Source organism: Lepus europaeus, chromosome 1, assembly GCF_033115175.1.
Source record: "Lepus europaeus isolate LE1 chromosome 1, mLepTim1.pri, whole genome shotgun sequence".
Taxonomy (NCBI): domain Eukaryota; kingdom Metazoa; phylum Chordata; class Mammalia; order Lagomorpha; family Leporidae; genus Lepus; species Lepus europaeus.
The window spans coordinates 174695074-174717184 of NC_084827.1; the positions used below are offsets into that span (position 1 = coordinate 174695074).

The following is a 22111-nucleotide window of genomic DNA, read 5'->3' on the forward strand; positions in this document are numbered from 1 at the left end:
CGCAGTCAGCAAACGGTGCAAGTCTGAATAAGGCGGGGGTAGTGGAGGAAATGTGAAGAAATGACAGGCAGTAACGAGGGAGGGAGCCAACTCAAGTTCACCGCCATCATCTGGAATGCACGGCCCTGGGCTCTCTGCAAACCGACTCCACCGGGAGCATTTATGGAAATCTGCCTCCCAAAGACACAAAGGGGCGTCTCCACCCCGACGCACGGGAGTAAGAAATTACCTGTGGCCCTCAGTCACACATGTGGCATCTCTCGAGGGCAAAAGGGAGACAGGAGGCCGTCAATGCCTGAAAGTGCCCCGAGTTTCCTGCAGAAAAGCAACACTGGCGACCAAAATCCAGCAACACAGTTCAGGAGCTTCTGGCACCAGAGGCACCTTCCACCTGCGCCAGTGCCACTTGGTCATTCGTGCCTTCCTACTCAAAATGGTCTCGGTTCTCAGCGGCCAGGCATCTGTGCCTAAAGACCCCAAAGTGTAAAACGGAATTATGTTACTAAACTCCTTTTTAAAAAAAATAAAGCAAAAAGAAGTTGGAACGTGTGTGAGTGTAGTAAGCAGAAGGCTTCTGTGATGATTACAAAAGATGAATCTTGTCCCTTTAAGACAGAAGGAGTCTGTGAAAGCAACAGGTGCTAGTGGGGAGGGGTGGGCTGGAGGGGTGGGGGGGGGGCACTCTTGGCTCTGGGGGAGCTGGCCTTCCTGCTCAGGGGCACTCTGAAAAGCCTGCTGCCCCCAACAAGAGAACAGGACAGAAAGAGAGCGAGCTCCACTGCCCAGCCAGGTCAGGCTATTGCTACACTAAGTTCAGGAAATTTAAAAAGATACCAGATCACACATTTTCACACTGGAAAGAAATACAACACTTTCTAGAAATACAGGGTGTCATTCAAAAATCACTGTCTTCTCATAACCTACAGTATGATTTGGGGCAATGAATTCCTTTAGCAACTAATATATCAACTTCACTTTTTAAAGGTATTCCTTTAGGGAATAATAATTTCAACCAAAGATAATTTTTCCAGGGACCAGCCTTGTGATGCAGTGGTTAAAGCTGCCACCTGTAATGCTGCCATCCCATATGAGCATGGCTTGAATCCCAGCTGCTCCACTTCCTATCCAGTTCCCTGCTAATGCACCTGCTTGGGCCTCTGCTGCCCATGTGGGAGACCCAGATGAATTTCAGGCTCCTGGCTTTCACCTGGCCCAACCTCAGCCGTGACAGTAATTTGGGGAGTGAACCAGCAAGTAAAACTTCTCAAACTTGATCTCTCTCTCCATCTGTGTGCGTGTGCATGTGTGTGTGTGTGTCCCTGTCTCTCTGCAACTTTTCCAAATAAATAATCATTTTTAAAGACATGATCATTCTTCCATAACATTTTTCACTGCAAAATGAGCTCAAATTATATGAGTTCACAAATGTCTTCCATTCCAATACAAAAACTTTAAATTAATCCAGGAAAGTCCTGCTCTGTTAACTCCCATCCCCAATCCCAAGTCAAGATTACAATCTTTGTTAAAGATTTTAAAGATTTATTTATTTATTTGAAAGGCAGAGTTACAGAGAGACAGAAGCAGAGAGAGAGAGGTCGTCCATTAGACAGTTCACTCCTCACATGGCCACAATGGCAGGGACTGAGCCTATCTGAAGCCAGCAGCTTCTGCCACATCTCCCACACAGGTGCAGGGGCCCAAGGACTGGGGCCATGTTCTACTGCTTTCCCAGGCCACAGCAGAGAACCGGATCAGAAGTGGAACAGCTGGGTCTCGAACTTGTGCCCACATGAGATGCCAGCACTGCAGGTGGTGGCTTTACACGCTACGTCACAGCACCAGCCCCGGCCAGTCTATAATTAATCACGTCACAACCAAAAGCAAAATAAAAGGTAAGCTAATATTTCAAAAGGTACCATCTGGTAACATTACAAGACTTTAAAGAGTAGTGACACTTCATACATTTTCTTGAAATATTAGCTCCACATCTTGAAATATTAGCAGTTACTCTGCTAGAGAGAAAGCTGAAAATACCCATAGAAAATAAAACTATTTATCAAAACACATGCATGATGTCCTTTCAGATAAATAGTAGCCTGGGATGCATTGAGAGAAAAAATTAGATTTCACTCTGAAGTTATACCCTGTCTCTCCCCTCTTCTTCCAGCCACACCCATTCTCCACACCGAATCCTCCTTGTCTCCTCTCCACCCAGCAAAATCTCTGTTCTCCTCGTGGGACTTCCAAAGATTGAAGGAAGGTCTCATCAGAGGAGGGGCAGTGAAATACCAAGTGCAATACAGATCACAAAGAGCTGAGCAATGTCTTGTATCCCTTTGTCTGCTTGATGGCATATGCATCAAGCATCTATCTTGAAAAGTAAGTGTAGAGCCGGCATTGGGTAAAGTCACCACCTGCAAGGCTTGCATTCCATAGGTCATGAGTTCATGTCCCGGATGCTACACTTCCAATCCAGCTCCCTGCTAAAAGCATGAGGAAAGCAATGGAAGATGGCCCAAGTGTTTGGGCACCTGCCACCCATGTTGGAGACCTGGATGAAGCTCCTGGCTTTATCTTGGTCCAGCCCTGGCCATTGTGGCCATATGAGGAGTGAATCAACAGATGGAAGATTTCTGTCTCTTCCTCTTCCCTATAACTCTGACTTTCAAATAAATAAATAAGAAATATTTTTAAAAATAAAAGTCTAAATCTATTTTTTTTAATTATTTAGCAAACTAATTCACATATCTCAGGAAAAAGATCAGTGTCAAGGACCAGTGTTGTGGCATAGCAGGCTGAGCAGCTGTCTGTGATGCTGGGATCAATATGGGTGCTGGTTTGTGTCCTGAATGCTCCACTTTTGATCCAGCTCTCTGCTTATGGCCTGGGAGAGCAGCAAAAAGATGTCCAGGCTCCTGGCTTCAGCCTGGCCCAGTACTGGTTATTCTGACCTTTGTGGCCATTTGGGGAGTGAACCAGCCAATGGAAGAGCTCTGTCTGTCCCTCTCCCTTTCAAATAAATATTTTTAAAGTGCCCTAGGATAATCTCTAACATTGGTAACTTGTGCTTTCATCTTCATTATCTTATTAAATCCTCCCAAGAAGCCCTGGGAGACAGGTGCTATTGCACACCCATCATCCTGCAGGTGAGAGCAGTAGGAATCTATGACCAGACAAGAGAAAGTACTAAAGGCAGAGTCAGGACACAGCTTGGGTGCATTGGACTGGGATGGCTGGAGGCTACACTTGAGTTTGTTTCTCTGAGTTGAGGCTGCAACATGGAACAAGCTCTCCTAAAATAGCTGAAGATAACAGCACACCAAGGGACAAGAATTGCAAGTTCCAAACCCGAAAGTCCTGCATCCCAGGTGAAGAGTGAAGATGATGGGCAGGATGCAGTCAGAATGTAGAACCAGGTGAACGAGGGCTCTCTGGGGCTTGTCCAAGCATAGCCCTTGGTGGGAGCAGGAGGCAGGGGCTGGGAATCAGAACATCTGGGGTCTTGCTATCCGAACCCCATTTCTACTCCTGGAAAGAAGAATCTGAAGACAGGTAATTAGACATGGGGTGCTTTAGAACCTGTTAGATTACAGAGGCAAATTCGGGAAAGGGTAAAAAAATTGGAATTTATGCATGGGGGGATGGGCCCCAAAGAGAGCCACGATCCTCCCAGGTGTCCTAAGCTCCGCAGCGCTAAATCACCTGCAGGGTGCTGTGCCCGAGGGCCCTAAGTTAAGCGGAAATCAAGGGAAGCAAAGGTTTTCATGAAAGACCACCGTGCAGCTCCCACAATTCCTGCAGAAAGCAGAAGAGTCACAGACAAAATCAAGGTTCAGGGCCAGCGTTTTGGAGCAGCAGGTTAAGCCACCACTGCAAGGCTGGATCCCACATCGGAGCACTGGTTTGTGTCCTGGCTGCTGATCCAGCTCCCCACTAATGTGCCTGCGAAGGCTGCAGAAGATGGTCCAAGATTGGGCCCCTGCCATCCATGCGGGAGGCTCAGATGGAGCTCGAGGTTCCTGGCTTCCACCTGGCCCAGCACCAGTTGTGAGGACCATTTGGGGAGTGAACCAGTGGAAGGAAGACCTCTGTCTCCCCCTGTCTCTCCCTGTCTCTCTCTGTCTCTCTCTCTCTCTGCCTGTGTGTGTGTGTGTGTGTGTGTGAGAGAGAGAGAGAGAGAGAGAGAGAGAGAGACTCTGCCTTTCACATAAATAAATAAATATTTAACAAGATTCAGAACATTCAGTGTCAAAAAAGATCACTTTGGCCAGAGCTGGGATTCAGAGTCTGGATTTCACAGTGCACGCTTCTCCCACTTTCAGCTGCACTGGGAATCTTATCTTAGAAAGCTTTTTTTTTTTTTTTTTTTTTTTTTTAATTTTTGACAGGCAGAGTGGACAGTGAGAGAGAGAGACAGAGAGAAAGGTCTTCCTTTTGCCGTTGGTTCACCCTCCAATGGCCGCCGCGGTAGTGCGCTGCAGCCGGCGCACCGCGCTGTTCCGATGGCAGGAGCCAGGTGCTTCTCCTGGTCTCCCATGGGGTGCAGAGCCCAAACACTTGGGCTATCCTCCACTGCACTCCCTGGCCACAGCAGAGAGCTGGCCTGGAAGAGGGGCAACCGGGACAGGATCGGTGCCCCGACCGGGACTAGAACCCGGTGTGCCGGCGCCGCAAGGCGGAGGATTAGCCTGTTGAGCCACGGCGCCGGCCCAGAAAGCTTTCTTAATTGTAAGCAAACTCTGACCCCAAATGGAGGTAGTAGTACTGACGGCTAGAATTCAGCTCATCTGGACCACACTCTCCACCTGCTGTCTCTAAACGCCAGACCAAGGCAGGGCCGATGCGAGGTGGTGTTGCGATCCCTGTGACTCACCGATGAAGTGGTTGTGCCCCAAGGTGAGCATCTCTTCCAGGAGAACCAGGCCCCCCGGGGCCTGCAGGGGGGTCACGCTGCGCCCGTCGATGAGCGAGCACTGCTGGAATCCCGTGGCCGTGACCTTCCACAGCAGAATCAGGGAGGTGGAAGCATCTTGTCGAATTCTGAAACAGGAATGATGGGAAGTCACGTTCAGAAAAGTTCATCTCAGAACCTGTCCGTCAAACTCAAACTAAAAATCAAGACAATGTGTACAGCCACAGAAGTCTCAGGAAGTTGAAAAAAAAGATCTTATAAACAGTGTCCACGTTAACGGTGTACACTCAAGGTTGCCTGTGCTTGTTGGAAATGTCTGCCTCCCACTTATTCAACACACACCAGAAAACAACAACCGAAACTCACCTTTGGGTAACACTTCCAATGAACAATGAAAAAAATACACTGGAGTTTTCAAAGATACATCCTTCCACACCATACAAAGGGAGTTCGGGGGAAGTGTGTCAAGATGCTGGCTGGGATGCACACATCCCATATTAGGGTGTCTGGGTTTGAGCCCCAGCTCTGCTTCCAATTCTACAATCCTGCTGATGTGCACCCTGGGAGGCAGTAGGCAAGGTCTCAGATAACTGGGTTCCTACTACCCAAAGATGAGTTCCTGGCTTTAGCCTGGCCCAGGCCCAACTACTACAGGTATTTGGGTTGTGAACCAATGGATGGGAGCTCGCTCTCTCTCTCTCTCTGCATCTCGCTTCTCAATTAAAAAAAAAAAAGAATCTTGGGGACAGGTATTTGACAGAAGGGTTAAGATGTCACTTGGGACACCCCAACCTGAACTGGAGTCCTGCCTCCAGGACTTCTGATTCAGCTTCCCACTAACGCACATCCTGACAGCCAGCAGCAGATGAGGTTCAAGTGCACGGGCCCTGCTCCTAGCTCTGGCCTAACCTGGCATCTGGAAAGTGAACTAATGAATGGAAGATCACTGGCGTGCACTAATGCATTCACTGTCTCTTTCTCTCTCTGCCTTTCAAATTAAATGAAAATAAGTAAATAAATAAATAAAGCTTGCTTTGATGTCTTACAAATCTACAACCCCACCCAACATGATCCAAGCCAGCAGGAACATATCCCTTCCCACCACCCCCCAGGCTCAGGTATCCTCTGGCTTCTTGTGAGTTTCAAGTTCAAATGCAGAGAGTGAGACGCAGCAGGAGGCCTACCCAACCCGTCTCTGCCCCTGCCTCAGCCTCGACTCCTACACCTCCATCCTGCACCCATGCTGGGGCAACAAGGACCTCTCTCCCCTAGCCACTTCTTTCCCAGCTCCCATGCTCTGTGCCCTCCTTCTCCACCTGAGAACTGTGTCCTCCCGTGACGTCTTCTCTAAGGCTCCTGACCACCTTCCCATCACACCCCAGCCACTGCTCCTTCACAGCTGTGCCCCCGACGGCTGAGTTTCTGCCTCCATGAAAGGAGAAGGCACCACCGGCCTCCACCGCGAATCCGGGGCACTGAGGCCGTTCTGGATCTCACTCAGCCCGGCCAGGCTCTGCTATTTCCATGCAGTTCTGCAGCCTGTGAGGTTGTGGAGAACACAGAGAAGAATGCCTTGAAAAGACCAGAACCACAGAGAAAGGCTTTAGAGGAGGCCCTCTTGACAAGAAAGGGCCGAGAGGTGACTTTGTAAAAGGACAGGAAACCAGGGCTCCCATTCCCACTTCCCCAGAGCCAGCTCTGGACCCAGGGCCTCCAGCAGGAGGAAGAGCAATGAAACACTGAGCTCTGGGGTCCCCCTGCTGGTGGAGCTCAAAGCAGCCTCGGATGCCACCTCACTCCCGCGGGGGGCATTGCTGCTGCAACCCAGACCTCAAGTCTGGGGGAAGGGCGATGCAGGGGTAAGAACTCTGTTCCTCTTGCAGACATTTTCAGGGACTCCATTGTTTAGGAGGCAAGATGGGAAAAACGACCCTGCACACGGAAGAAGTCTGTGCAGCCCACTGGCCCTATACAAGGGAGCCACTTTATCATACTGGTCAGCCAGAGCCCCGTGTGCCCTGATCTAAAATCCCCAACAACTGGATAGCAAACACCCACAAGAATGCACAGGTGTTGGGCCAGCACCGCGGCTCACTAGGCTAATCCTCCACCTGTGGTGCTGGCACACTGGGTTCTAGTCCTGGTCGGGGTGCCAGATTCTGTCCAGGTTGCTCCTCTTCCAGTCCAGCTCTGCTGTGGCCAGGGAGTGCAGTGGAGGATGGCCCAAGTGCTTGGGCCCTGCACCCACATGGGAGACCAGGAGGAAGCACCTGGCTCCTGGCTCCTGGCTTCGGATCAGCGCAGTGTGCCGACCGTGGCAGCCATTGGAGGGTGAACCAACGGCAAAAGGGAAGACATTTCTCTCTCTCTCTCTCTCTCTCTCTCTCTCTTTCACTGTCCACTCTGCCTGTCAAAAAGAAAACAAAAAAAAAAGAATGCATGGGTGGTGCAGGGAGGTGGCAACAGGTGGCACAGAGGCCAAGGGCAGACGACACAGGCTGTCTGTCTGCACACCCTCTTCCCAGCTGTGTGCTCCTCGAAGGCTGCAGACTTCTCTGAGCCCCACAGAAAGCACCCAGCAGGCACTCACTCAGTCAATGCGGCTTCCTCTTGCCTCATCCCCATGCTCAGGAGTGACAATGGGCCGTCTGTAATTTGAAAGAGCTTAATTTAAACACTCTTCTCTCTCGGTTGCTTGCTTTGAAAGAGAAGATTGCAATAGTGGATTTTAAATTATGCATGAGTTTAGCCAATGGACAATTAAAATCTCAAGAGGCTGATAATTTGGGAAGCAAAAAAAGTTTGGAACTGAGGCTTCTAGCTCTTATCAAAGGCCTCAGGACTTCTTGCCTCACTCTGGATTCAGCCAATCCTACGTCAACTCCACTTATCCTGCAGGGTCTCGTCACAACGCCCTGCTCTGACACAGCCTCCTCCAGCTTTGGTAAGACAGGGTCCACATCTACAGGTGGAGCCTTTCATGATGCTACCTGGACTGGCCAAAGACAGATGAGTTACACAGTAACTGGGACCACCTGGCACCTGGGTCATGGCATCAATCTATGTTTTTTAATTCTTCTGTATTTATTTATTTTGAGAGGCAGAGAGAGCGAGCTCCCATCTAATCGTTCACTCCACAAATGCCTGCAACAGCCCAAGATTGAAGTAAGGAGCTAGGAAATCCATCTGGATCTCCCACATGGGCAGCAGGGACCCCAGGACTTGAGCCATCTCCTTCTGCCTTCCATGGTGCATATTAGTAGGAAGCCAGAATTGGAAGCAAAGTTGAGACTTAAACCCAGCCACTCCTATATGGGATGCAGATGTCCCAAGTGGCATCTTAACTGACAGGCAAAACATGCTCCCCACCCTAATCTTGTTTCCATATGCATATCATTTAAGATAGATAGATAGATTGATTGATTGATTGATTTGAAAGGTGGTGGGGAGGGGAGAGACCGAGACACACAGCGGTAGGGTTTGGGGAGAAAATCTTCCATCTGCTGGTGCACTCTCCAAATGGTTGCAAGATGACTGAGACTGGACCAGGCAGAAGTCAGAAGCCTAGGACTTCATCCAAGCCTCCCATGTAGGTAGCAGGGGCCCAAGCACTCAGGCCATCTTCTGCTGCCATCCCAGGTGCATTGGCAGGGAGCTGGATCAGAAACGGAGCAGCCAGGATGGGATGCAATCAGCACTCCAGGATGGGGTGCAAGCAGCAGCCCTGCTGCCCTACAATGCCAGCCCCACCCCAATCTTGTTGTGCAATGAGAATCTTCTTACTTCACTGAGGTGTTCTGTGGCACTTCAAAGGATACCAAGCGGCCACCTGCCGAACTGTTGGAGCTGGCATTCCCACAGGCAACATCCGGGATCACCTGGGAAAAGAAAAGAGACCCGATGTTGGGTTATAAAGCAGAGCCCCAAGAGCTGCATCCCCTCCACCCTTCAGCAGTGTCTCGGTGGGAAGGGGAGAGATGAGTGACACCGCACGAACTCAGAGGAAATGCAAGCTTTGCCATTTGATGTTCCAAAGTGCAGCTTTCCTGAGTGCAGTCTACAAACTTCTGGGATAAACTGATGGGCAGGAGATTTCCAGAAAGGAAGTAGGATCTCACTCACTGCTCCCTCCTCTCTTGTCACAATCACGGGACCCTACTCTGTGCCCAGTCTGCTGTCAACAAGGCTCTAGATGCTTAGAGAGCAGGAGGCAGCCTGTTCAGATAGGCTCACACACAGCGGGTACACAGTGCCAGGGGGCGTCCTGCCTGCCAGAGACAGGTGTGCGCGGTCTGATGACCCCCTCCTGTATGGATGGGTCTGGGGAGCTGGCAGGCTGCCCTTCCTTGTCCCTGTGGGCTGCACCTTCACTTTTTTTTAAATATTTTATTTATTTGAGAGGCAGAGTTACAGAAAAGGAGAGGAAGAGACAGAGAGAAAGGTCTTCCATCCGCTGGCTCACTCCCCAAATGGCTGCAATGGCCAGAGCTGGACCGATCCAAAGCCAGGAGCCAGGAGTCTCTTATGGGTCTCCCATGCAGGTACAGGGGCCCAAGCACTGCTTTCCTAGGCCATAGCAGAGAGCTGGACAGGAAGAGGAGCAGCCAGGACTAGAACCAGTGCACATATGGAATGCCGGTACTGCAGGCAGAGGATTAGCCTACTGTGCCACAGTGCTGGCCCCATGCATCTTCACTTTTAACAGATGTGCCCAAAAGCATTAACTCAATAGACAGAGGAACCCCACTGAGGGTGCAGAGCTGTGCTCATCAGAAGGTATGCTGTGAACCCTCGAGCCGCACCCAGTGAGGTGCTCCTGATCAATTTATTCATTACTCCTCACGCTATGATTACAGTCCTCACCCTCCACAGTGACAAGGAAGGAGGATTTAAAGTATTCATCATCATGGAATCTATTGAAAGCAATACAGAAGTTCCCAGCCATGCCACTCCACACCCAACACATTTTCCACAGCATCCCATCATCATACACTCTGCACAAAGCCCACCACTGATCTGCAAAGATGTGAGCCCAGCCTGTTAACGTGTGCGTAACTGACAGCTGTCACATAAGCCTTAGTCCTTCAAGGCCTACCTAGCTCTTTATGAAAAGAGGTAGCCCAAACATAAGCACAGGTTCTCCTGCGGCAAAAGCAGGCTGGGGCCTGCATTGTGGCACAGTGGATCAATACTCCACCTACACTATTGGAACACCAGTATAAGTCCTGGCCGCTCCACTTCCCATCCAGCTCCCTGCTCATGGACCTGGGAAAGCAGAGGAAGGATGGGCCAAGTGCTTGGCCCCTGCCACCCACTGACCACGCCCCCAGAAGTTCCAGGCTCCATCTGTTGCTGTCATATAGGATAAGAACACCACGGCTCACTAGGCTAATCCTCCGCCTGCGGCCCTGGCACCCCAGGTTCTAGTCCCGGTCGGGGTGCCAGATTCTGTCCCGGTTGCTCCTCTTCCAGTCTGGCTCTCTGCTGTGACTGGGAGGGGAGTGGAGGATGGCCCAAGTGCTTGGGCCCCTGCACCCACATGGGAGACCAGGAGGAAGCGCCTGGCTCCTGGCTTCAGATCGGCACAGCACACCGGCCATGGCGGCCATTTAGGGGGTGAACCAATGGAAGGAAGACCTTTCTCTCTGTCTCTCTCTCTCTCTCTCTAACTCTGCCTGTCAAAAAAAAAAAAAAAAGAACCAGTGGATGAAAGATTTCTCTCTCTCTCCTCTCTCTCTCTCTCCCTCCCTCCCTCTCTCTCTCTCCCTCCCTCCCTTTCTCTCTATCGCTCTGCTTTTCAAAAGAATGAGTGAATGAATAAATGAAAGAATCTTTTAAGAAAGAAATAATGCCTGACACAAAGTTTGGGCAGTTTATTTTCACATGCAGCCACTGTAGGGGATCATGACACTAAATAGATAGATTGAAATGGCTGATTATAGAGAAATTTTCTTTAAAGGACATTTCCTTGATAAACCGGGAATCAAATCTAGTTCACATTCAAGAAGTGAGTCACCCAGACAAGAGGTATTAAATCGTAACTTCAAAGCATTGTTAAAAGTCTGAAATCAGAGAGCGAGCGTCACAGTTTTTATAGGCAGGCTACAAACCGCTCTGCGGTCTGAATACAGCCGTCACACACTGGTGTGGCTGGAAAGAAAAAAGAAATAAAAGAAAGTGGGTCAACCAAAGACTTGGCCAAATTATTTAAGAAAACAAAAGAAGAAATGCCATCCACTCCTCTTATAACAATCAGGGAAATTTCTAGATACAGTTTTGACTGTCATGGAAGATATGCTACTTGTAATAGCGTGCCACCACAGGCCTAGATGGAGGTCAGGTATACAAATAAGATATGGAACAAAATGACACTCTGTCAGTGTGGCCATAACTCAGGCCATGGCTTTGGTTCCCAACTCCTCTGGCTGGCAAATCTGTATCTACATTTTACGTCAACTTCTAGAGGTCTTCCAAAAAAAACTCTCAGAATATGACATGGACAAATGGGACATGGAACAAATGTAAACAAACTGATGTAAACAAACAAGATGAATAAAACTTGGAGAGTTCATTGTTAAATGCATCATCAAAATATTTTTTTAAATCAGTGGTAGCTCCTTTTTTCTAAATCCCACTAAAGCAACCAGAAGGTACCAAAAAAAAAGAATCAGAACAGTAACAACAGCAAAAGCAGCGTAGCTGGGTACACGAGCATTCTGCTACGTCTGAATGTGGAAGGGCACTGTGGAAAGCTCACAGAACAACGGAATTGAAGGGTTAGTTTATTTTCTACAAAAGCAACTTGAAATCCACACATAATTTTTTTTATAGTTTGAATTTTCCACAACCGTTTTATGAAAAACTTATGCATGGGTTTTGAAATTTTGCACCAAAATAAACTTATCTTTTAATTCCATTTTCCGCCAGCTTTTTGATGTGCCCTTGTAGCTGCTCTCCCCAGAATTCCCATATTAAAATCCTGCCCTTGAGGTAGTGGGATCAGGAGGTGGGGCCTCTGGGAGGTTCCTGGACCATACACAGGGATCGGAGCCCCTTGTACCATGAGAGGCCACAGTGCGAAGGCACCGCCTATGAAGAAGCAAGCGTCAAGCATCCCCACACACTGGTCAGCCTTGGTCTCGGACTTCCAGGCACACTGGAGGAGGGAGTATGTCCCAGGCAACAGTGAATAACGTCCTTTGACATGGCTCTACACCGAGCTGTCTGCCCCCAAATCTAAGATCACACGTGGCTATCATTCCAGAAAGTAATTTCATTTGCAAACTTGTTTATTTGCTCTTTTTATGCTCACAAAACCACCAGGGGACACAGAAGTACACACAGGAATGCAGGCAGGTGCATCACTGTGCTCAGTGGGTAACAGAAAGGCCTCGCTTTCTTAATATTTATTTATTTGAAAGGCAAAGCAGCAGAGAGAGAGAGAGGGAGAAAGAGAGATCTGCTGGTTTACTTCTCAAATGGCTACAACAGCCAGGGCTAGGCCAGGCCAAGGCCAGGCCAAAGCCAGGAGCCTGGAGCTCCATCTGAGCCTCCCACGTGGGTGCAGGGGCCATCATCTGCTGCTTTCCCAGGGAGCTCAACTGGAAGCCGGGACTCGCACGGGCACTTCAACACGCAATGCCAACTTTGCAAACAGGTGCCTAACTCACAGCACCACAACACCAGCCCCGGGTCTGACAGTTTTATTGCTGACGGTAGAACTACCAGGACTGCTCTGACATTTCTGTTTTCCTACATAAAAATACATGTGCCGCAACATCCTCACCTCCACTTGATCCCATTTCATTTCCACAACTTTCTGGCCCGTTTTTGGCTGCCAGGTGGGCAGTGTCACGGTGGCCTGAGAGCGGGGCAGGGTTACGTCAGGCTCCTGGGTAGCAGGGACAGGCTGGAGCTGCCGGGGTGCCGTGGACTCAGTCCAGCCCGAAGCCGGGAGGCTGGGCTGCACCTGCTCACAGTGGCGACCTTCATAGCCTTCAGTGCAAATGCAGAGGTAACCATCATTGCTGCTGCCGCCGCTGCTGCTGCAGTTGCCATGGTGACAAGGGTTGCTGGCACAAGGATCCGCAACAAGCTGAAACGAGACCATAAATGGGTCAATTATTCCCTCATAAGGAAAGTGGTGCCATCGCTGGGAGACCAGCTCCGTGCCTCAGAGCCGCTGCTCTAACAGAACACAGGTTCCTAACCACTCGCAGCCATGCCGGGCACACTTCCCAGGGTCATCCCCACATTAACCTTGCCACAAATAACAGGCATTCAGCAAGGAAACAGGTGGTGCGTATCAGCCTCCCCAAACCCAACCCTAAGTAACACCGATTTCACAACTTATCACTTAGAGGAAACGTCGAGGGCCGAAATGGTTAAAACTGAGGCTTGTTAGGAGGACACCAACTTTTGACATGTTTAGCTGTGGGTTGTGACAAATGATATCAGGCACCAGAACTGGAATCTGCTTGGGCTTCTGCAGAGTATCTTCAGGAGAATCGGCCGTCCGATGCATCTGAGACCCAGTCCCTACCAGATCACCCTTTTCCTGGTGATGCCACTTAATGAAAGGCTTCCAAAGTGGGCCATTTGCAGGACAACTGCTGGGACACGGTGTGGAGGGGGCCTCAGAAGAACTTCATGAAATACTGATCTCATTATCTGGGAGGGTGATTACAAAGAAATGGGACCCACGGGCACGGAAGATAAGAACTGAGTGTGATGTCCTTCGCCTTGTGTTCTTGTGCTGAGGAAGTCCTTTTCTGCTGACCTCTGAGTGGCCATGTGTTGGTATCTGGAGACATGCCACAAAGCAATGGGAAAAGATCACCTGCTCCTCCCCGGACAGCAAGGGTTCAGAAATGTTCCCAGTGCTTATTCAATTATAATTTGTTTCTGTGATAAAAGAAATTTAGCTCTCTGGCTGCCATACCCCCTGGCCTCTTGGGGCTGTTCAGAAAATAGAATTTAGCAGAAAACAGAGGACAGAGAAAATGGGACCCTGGAGTTCTGCTATTAAAATGAATTCTCACACACAAACACATACGTAAAGAATTCTGCATGGCGAAACGGCTACTCATTCTGCTAATTCCCCTCATCAAATAATTCCCAACAAACCCCGTCAGGAATAACAGATTTTGGATTGAATCAAATGAAGTTCCAAAAATACCACATTAATTTTATGCTATCATTCGGCAATTCCCTCACAGAATCTCGGATAAGAGTCGATGGATTAGTCTCTGAAGAGACCACCGCAGGTGTCAATCGTTTAAAATATTCATAATCTATCATCTCAAAGTAAAACCCAACCTCCTATCGTGACAAATCCCCTCCAGACCAGGCCCCTTCCTGTCCTCTGAGGTCCTCTCCTTAGGGATAATCGCCCTCCTCCCTTGCACCCTCACCCCTTTCTGCAGCCCGCCTTTGCCTAGTTCATTCGCACCGAGGGGCCTGTGCACCTGCTGGGCCCGCTGGGCTGAGTTGAATGCTTTGCATAATCTCTACCTCATTTCATTCTCTACTCCAGTGTCACTTCCCTGGAGACATCTCCCCTCACAACGAAATTTAAAATGACCCCTTTCTTTCTTCTGCCATAGAACTGTGAGTTCCCAGAATGCAGGGAGGGTACCTGCTATGTCTGTGGCTCCACCCTTGGCACACTGAGAAACACAGAGTCCATGGGGGCGGGGGGGGAGCCTTCAAACGACTCCCATGGAAAGCGATGCAGATCCGCAGACTGGTAGTTGGAAAGCAACATGTGATGTGGGAGAGCTGCAAACTGCTTGTTTAGTCACGATGTTATCTCGATCCTGGGCTATTTTTAGGAAGGCCCTGTGGAATGGGTGTCACCTCAGGAGTTATTTGACAAGAAGAAAGAATTTAATTAGCCGGAACAAAGGGGGCATTTAAAGACGTGGTTCTGAAATAAAGTTTTTAAATATCTGAGATTTACTTAGTCACACAAACGGGAATTTTAATACATGCATAAAAAGCAAAACTACATGTACATTGCAAGGCATCAGTGCAGAAAGTAATTCTGGAAGGCCAAGTCTCCATTGTGCAGCTTAGAGGTCGACATTACCAGGCAAAGACCACCCATCTGGTAACCCAAGGGGCCTCACCTTTGCCACCTGCTGACAACAATCAGGCCCTCAAAAGATGTGTGGAGCAGAACTTTGGAGAAGCCCTTCCAAGTGCACAGACCCACCCTGCACACAGTGAGGACCACCGGCGAGCAACTACAGCTTCCCCGTAGTGGTCCAAGAATCTTGCCATGGAGTAGCTCCTCTGTCCTCACCACAACCCTAAAATCAGAGGATTCTTCTGACCCCAAACCCCACTGGAAAACAGAAGGGCAGAGGCCCTGAGGGACCCATCACAAACAGAGGCCAGACCGTGCCACCTCTTCCGGCCCTGAGCTCTGCCCTCACCTCAGCACGGCTAGCGAACCATCATGAGGCCAAAAGCATCCTGCGGAGGAGAAAAGCTAAGGGCTACAGCTCTGTCCGGGCCCGAAAGCCAGTGGAGACCAAATGTAGGCCAGTTCAATCACCTCTGTTTCAGAACAGAGGAAAGAGAGCAAGGATAGTCAGCGAATCCTGAGTGAGCTGGGCCACGACTGGGAGTCCAATGCTTACAAACGCAAAGCAGACTCCGCCCCCACAGAGCCTGCCACTAGGAACCCAGTACAGGCACTAAGAACAACTAGGACTACCTGCCGCTCACTGAGTGCCTACTGCGTGCCTGCCTTACATCAAGCGTCTGACAGTTCCTACTGTAGTTCACCCGTATAACAACCCTCTGAGACAAGTACGTGCATTATTCAAACCTTCCAGGGAGGCCTACAAGCGTTCACCCAATGACTGAGTTTTTCCCCTACTCTGTCCTCCCTTGTTTGGCTCCAACATGCTGCTCTCGCTGTTCCCCAGGTCTCCAGGCAGTCTCCTGCCTCAGGGCCCTTGCACTGGCTGTCCCCACTGTCTACAATGCCCTTACTTCTCAGGGCTGCTCCTGAGCCTCCTTTGAGTCTTGCTCAAATACCGTCCTCTGATGAGGGCGTCCCTGAGTTCCCCCACTAACGATGCAAAGTCTCCACCAGGTAGCACTGCTGAGTCCTCTTCCCCTCCTTCACTTCTTCTAAGACATCCATCATCTTCCAACACACTGCAGATCCATATGCAATATATTTATCTCATGAGGTCGAAGTTATTTTTCTGTCTTTCGCGTGAGTGTCCCCAGCCCTAGAACAGTGCTGGCCCGTGCATGGCTACTGCTGAATAAACGTTTGCCGAACGAATGAGTGAACACATGAATGAACGGATGAGTGAGTGACAGTGATGTTCTGCACACGCAGCTGCCAGAGAATGCTGCTATGTAAAATGCACTTAGAATTCCCCAAGGTCCCAGCCCAAATGCTGAGATCACACATCAAGGGAGAGCCCACGCATCCTAACTCCTGTGTTTTTAGGGTCGTTAAAAATAACTTTAAATCTCCTATTAAGGGGATAAGTGAGGCAGAACCTGAATGATTGACAGCCTTTACCCTGACAAAGACAGGAAGAGGACAGGCCTGCTGGAGGGCAACGTGGCTCACAACACAGTGAACCAAGTCACCTTTCTCTGTCCTCGGAGCCTGTCTCTGCAAGCCACCACAGGAAGCATCAGAGGTGCCGGTAGACAGAGCTGGGTGGCCAAGGGCAGGTGCCCACGGCAATGCCCCAATTGGCCGTATACAGGAGCCAGTCCCACCAGGTAAGGGACTCAAGAGTTAAAAGGAAGACATGGTGATACCCAGCAGTACCACAAGGGCAGCTCTCGGGGCCTTAGAGACGAGAGGCACACACTGCCACGTGCGTGGAATGAAGGATGATGGACCAGGAAGGCCTTGTCACTCAACCCTCAGTAAGGGAGAGAGGACAACACTGAAAATGAAGCTGTGGATCCTAGAGATTCCCGAAGGGATTCGGAGCAGCGCCTGGTGTGATGTGGCACACACAGAAGCAGTCACGGGAGGCAATGCAGTGGAGTCACCCATCCCTCCCAGTCCTCATCCTGTTCTTGGTTTGTATCTTAGTTGTTTCGCTAACCGGCAGCTGTCAGTATCCCCACTGACACTTGGGACTAGTTTCTTTCTTTTTTTTTTTTTAATTTGTTCACATCTCTAACAAAAGATATAATAAAATGAAACAATTAGCTTTTATGCAAAACTCTGTCATCACAAATATTTACTGAAAGTTCTATTTATCTGCACACCATTTACTGCAATGCTTTTCTATGTTTATAACATAGATTTTATCTCCTAGGGGGAAATTCCTGCTGTAAAGGTCACTGCTGCTCTTGAATCTCACTCAATTGGACGATAAGCAGGTAATAACCAAACTGCCAAAATGCATAATGAGGCAAAAGATCATAATTAATACACCTGACTTTGGGGGCACTCAAAATTTAATAGGTGATATTTTCATAGCTATGATTTCTAGTTTCCAATGATGGTGGAAATGATTAAGCCTCTGTAATATCAGCTGTAATAAAGAGTAAAGAGAAAGCCCAGGGTTAATGGTTTTCTGCTTACAGTTCACTAACAGGCTCATTTATTAAACACTATACGTGCGCTGCATTGGATTGATTCATCTTCTGAAGCCAAATGTCTTCCATGCCATAGAACGAAGCTGAAACCATTCTCTTTAGATTGTATGTTAGACTTGCTACTCATGGCAAATTATTTATGCCACAACCAAGAGCATTTACGAGGGCCTGGCCCAGAGTGAGAAGGGAGCCCAGATCCGAGCAAAGGCGCCTGCTAGCCCTGGACCCACAGTCGTAGGCAGTCACGGAGTGACACGTTCGCCTCCCTGTGAACAGTCTGCTATCCACGCTTCTGGCAGTGCCCCGTCCTCGGCAGCACTCCAATGGCAGGGCGAACGATCAAACCGGACACCCGTAAAAGGCAGAAAAGGGGCTCACTCACGAGTCCTTCCACAGTAAGTTCTAGCCAATGGGGCTGCTTCAGAGTTTGAAGACCTGCAGCTGCCCTGACCTGGAGATGTACCTGTCTCCACCTTGCCAGGTGACCCTTCCACGCTAGTTAGAGAGTTCATGGCTTTGTTCCTGCCCCCAACCCCTGCACTTTCACCAAGAACTCAATATGGTGGATCAGTCATTCAAGTCACACTGATCAAAGCCCTGTGACGCCTGGAAGTCAGGAAGATGAATACAGCCCAGCCGTGGCCCTCCCAGGGGTCGCAGTCCAGTGGAAGAGTCAGGCTTATGCTCTTGGACCTGCCCTACGCAGTCAGTCGATGCCAGGCCCTGCTTGCCTGCCTGTCCGTGGTGGCGATCGCTGTTTGCTGGAATTAAAGCTCCCCTCCGCATCCAACTGGCTGCGAAGTGCAACGTGGATGGAGAAAAAGGACTTGACAACTGCACCTATGAAATGACAAGATTGTGAGGAGGTCTTGGAGCCAATCTCGGAACAACAGTGGCAGCTTTCTAGGAAGGAGAGGCGCGCCTGGGAGTTTCCTAACGGAACACGGAGCCTGCTCTGCACAGGTGGGCGCGAGGCTTTGGAGACATCGTCTACCAGCTTTGGACACATACTCCTCGTGGACTAAGGGAGGGGCTAGGGTGGAACATGGCGAGGCCTCCCCCAGCTCAGTGACTTAGAATTCCAGTGACAGCCACCCAGCCTGCATGGACCCTGTGTTCGGAGGATCCGGAGGAGAACCAAGCAGATGAGCAGGCATCCCCTCCCCCATCTCCTCCCATGCCCAGTGGGCAAAGGCAATCCCAGGGAATGGGAAGGGCGTTCAAGGACACCCAACCCAGCAGAGGCCGGGAGAGAACTCACAAACACTGGTGAAGCAAATGATAGGAGCCAGCACTTTTGGAGCAAACGGAGCAGGGAGGAGCAAGACGGCCTCTGATATGGGAAATAATTAAGAGGGTTGTGTGTGGCGTTGGGAAATAGGGAGAATGGACCCCCATGCTCGTAACGTGTCTGGGCAGCAGCATCACTATGGAACTTTTAATACAGATTTGGATATAAATATTAGTATTGTCAGAAGAGGGAATGACTTACTAAACAAGATCTAGTCCCTAACACAAAAAGAGGGAGCTATCTAGACTTAGGAACGTGCATTTCAGATAGATACATAGTTCTTGAAGCCCCATGCGGTGTTTCTCAGCCTTGGCACCACTGCCATTGCAGGCTGCACAAGGCTCGGCCAGGGGGTGCCACCCTGTACACACCGCAGAAGGTTTGCAAGTGTCCTCATTCTGACCTGCTAGATGCCACGAGAACTTCTCTCTCCAAGACTGACAACCAAAAATGTCTCCAGATGTCCCCTGGGGAAAACACCACCCCCAGTTGAGACCACAGCCTACAAGGAACAAGTGGAGAATGCATTACATTTCACCAAAATCTTTTTAAAAATAGATTTGATTCCACAAATAAAGTTAGAAGACAAGATGAGAGGAGATGTGTATAATATATTACAAAAGAATAACTAAACCATTTATCATATAAAGAACCCCTAGAAATCAATAATAAACACCTCAATAGAATGTGTAAAGCGATAACCAAGCAACAGGCAGAATACTTTGCACGGGAGCGTCCCATTTTATGCTATTTTAAAAGCGAAACACAAGGGCTCAGCAACCTCAACTTGAAAAGGGAAGAATGGGAGGTGAGGGTTGGGGGGCGGGGTAGCTGGCCTAGTATTTTAAGAGGCTGCTTTGGATGCTTGTATCTCGTACATCGGCGTCTGTCTGCAAGTGCTGGCTCCAGTTCCAGCCCCAGCTTCCTGCTAATGTGCACCCTGTGGATGACTCAAGTAGTTGGGCCGCTGCCACCCCTATGGGAAACCTAGACTGAGTTCCTGACTCCTGGCTCCAACCTGGCCCAACCCAAGCTATCATAGGCCGTTGGGGAGTAAACCAGCAGACAGGGGAGTTAGCTCTTTCTTTGTCTCTCTCCACTTCAAATAAATACAATAATTTTTCTAAAAGGAAGGACTGCGTGTCAGAGCTCAATGTCCTTTCATTTCTTAATATTGTGCTTCTATGTTCAAAATAGGAACTGCACTGTTTGGAAATGTTATCTTCATGCTAAAAGACAAATGAACAATGTTGGGGTCCAACTGTCACAGTGTTTTGGTCTTAAAAAGGAATTTTCCCAATACAGAGCTCAACTGCATTCCAACACCAACTGCTTACCCACTAGGAGTAAAGATATGAAAAACAAAACCACTGTAGTTCTTATGCCAGTAGTAAACTCAGCCAAGAAATGCATCCCAAGAACTTCTTTTCCAAATACAAATGCTCATTCATTTTGCTAAATCAAGAACTATGTATCTATCTGAAATGCACGTTCCTAAGTCTTGAGAGCTCCTTCTTTCGGTGTTAGGGACTAGATCTATAAAAACATTATCCTAGAGGTCTGTGTTGTGGTGTAGTGGGTAAGGCAACTCCAGCGAGTCCTGGCTGCTCCACTTCCAGCCCTCTGCTAACGGTCTGGAGAAAGCAACAGAAGATAGTCCAAGAGTTTGGGACCCTGCCACCCATGTGGGAGACCCAGATGAAGCTCCTGGTCCTTGGCTTCGGCCTGGCCCAAGCCTGGCCATTGCGACCAACTGGGAAGTAAAACGGTGGATAGAAGATCTCTGTCTCTTCCTCTTTCTCTCTATAACTCTACTTTCAAAAAAAATAAATAAATCTTTTTAAAAAAAATCCCAAGACTAATCTGAGCAGTCAGTCTTTTCCCCTCAATTCTGAGTCAACTTTCCTGAAACCTGACCTGGTCTTCGCATGTGGATTGATTCACACTTGTAAGCAGGCTGAAAGGAAATCACAAGCAAAATTCAAACTTGTGATGTAAAATTAATCCACTAAAAAAAGCAGACTATTACATGTCTAATTGTTCCCCTATTTTTCATGGTGTTTCTTTAAAACATTCTACCTTTGGAAAATGTCTTACAATCACAATGCGCTTGCTTTAGTCTGGGAGACATGTGTGTCAATAGTCATATAGATGAATCTTAAGCCCTGTTCGGTTGTAGATACATCAAGAATTAAGCAACTTGTTTTGAAAAACCTGACAGAGGCCAGCACTGTGATGCAGCAGGCTACACCAGCATCCCATATCCAAGTACTGGTGTGAGTCTCCACTGCTCTACTTCCAATCCAGCTCCCTGCTAATGCACCTGGGAAAGCCGTAGAAGATGACACAAGTGCTTGGACCCATGCCATCTACATGGGAGACCTGGATAGAGTTCCAGGCTTCTAGCTCCAGTCTAGCCCAGCCCCAGTCATTGAGGCCATCTGGGGAGTAGGCCAGCAGATAGGCGATTCTCTTTCTTTCTCTTTGCCCTGCCCTTTCTCTCTCTGTCTTCTCTCTTTCACCCCACCCTCAGCCCCTTCCTCCCATAACCTCCTTCCCTCTTCCTCTCCTTCTTTCTGTTACTCTGCCTTTCAAATAAAATGAACCTTAAAAAAAGAAAGAAAGAAAGAAAAACCTGGCCAAACCTTTGTCCCTTGATTTCCATATTTAACATAATCCTCAGGAATAGCACTCAACCGCATTTATTGGCATAAGCCATCCAAGCTCAAATGAAACACTTTTTTTTCTTTTTTCTGTAAGCCACTCAAAGACCAGATTCTCGAATTAGGAACCTGCAGAACAATTCTGATGCATACCGTTCTTGCTTTGCCTCTTATCTGAGACACTCATGTACCCTCACAAACTCTTTTGTCACAAAACAACAATGCTATGAATACACAAAAATATGTCAGCTTTTGTCTCCTTGCCCGCTCAGAAAGAAAAGCCTAAGGGCAAACTGGGAATTAAGCTTCCAACAAAGATCACGGGATCATCACAACTCTTACAAAAGATGCATTTTATTAAATTCAGCATCCACCTGCAGGGAAGACTTTTAGCAAACTAGGAATAGAAGGAAACTTTGTGTAGCTTATAAAGGCTGTTTACAAAAAACCTTCAGCAAATATAATATGATTGGTGACATGATAAAGTTTTCTCTGAAATAGAGAAGAAAGAATATGTGCTATCACCACTCCCACTGAAGGCTGGACTAAAGGTCATGGTCAATGAATGAGGCAAAATAGAAAGAAAGGACAAGGATTAAATAGGAAAATAAGCTGTCATAACTTACAGATCATACGAATATGCATGCAGAT

The 22111-nt window shown here is 48.7% G+C and overlaps 1 protein-coding gene across 1 annotated transcript in view; it reads right to left on the reverse strand.

The window, feature by feature from the left end:
• DNER (delta/notch like EGF repeat containing) overlaps positions 1–22111 on the reverse strand; it is a 396414-nt gene that overhangs the window by 230546 nt on the left and 143757 nt on the right. Inside the window, exons 2-4 of the mRNA XM_062193179.1 lie at positions 12699–13007; positions 8696–8790; positions 4874–5040 (exon numbers count right to left, since the gene is read on the reverse strand). Coding sequence (XP_062049163.1) covers positions 4874–5040; positions 8696–8790; positions 12699–13007 — 571 coding nt within the window. The remainder of the gene's footprint in view (positions 1–4873; positions 5041–8695; positions 8791–12698; positions 13008–22111) is intronic.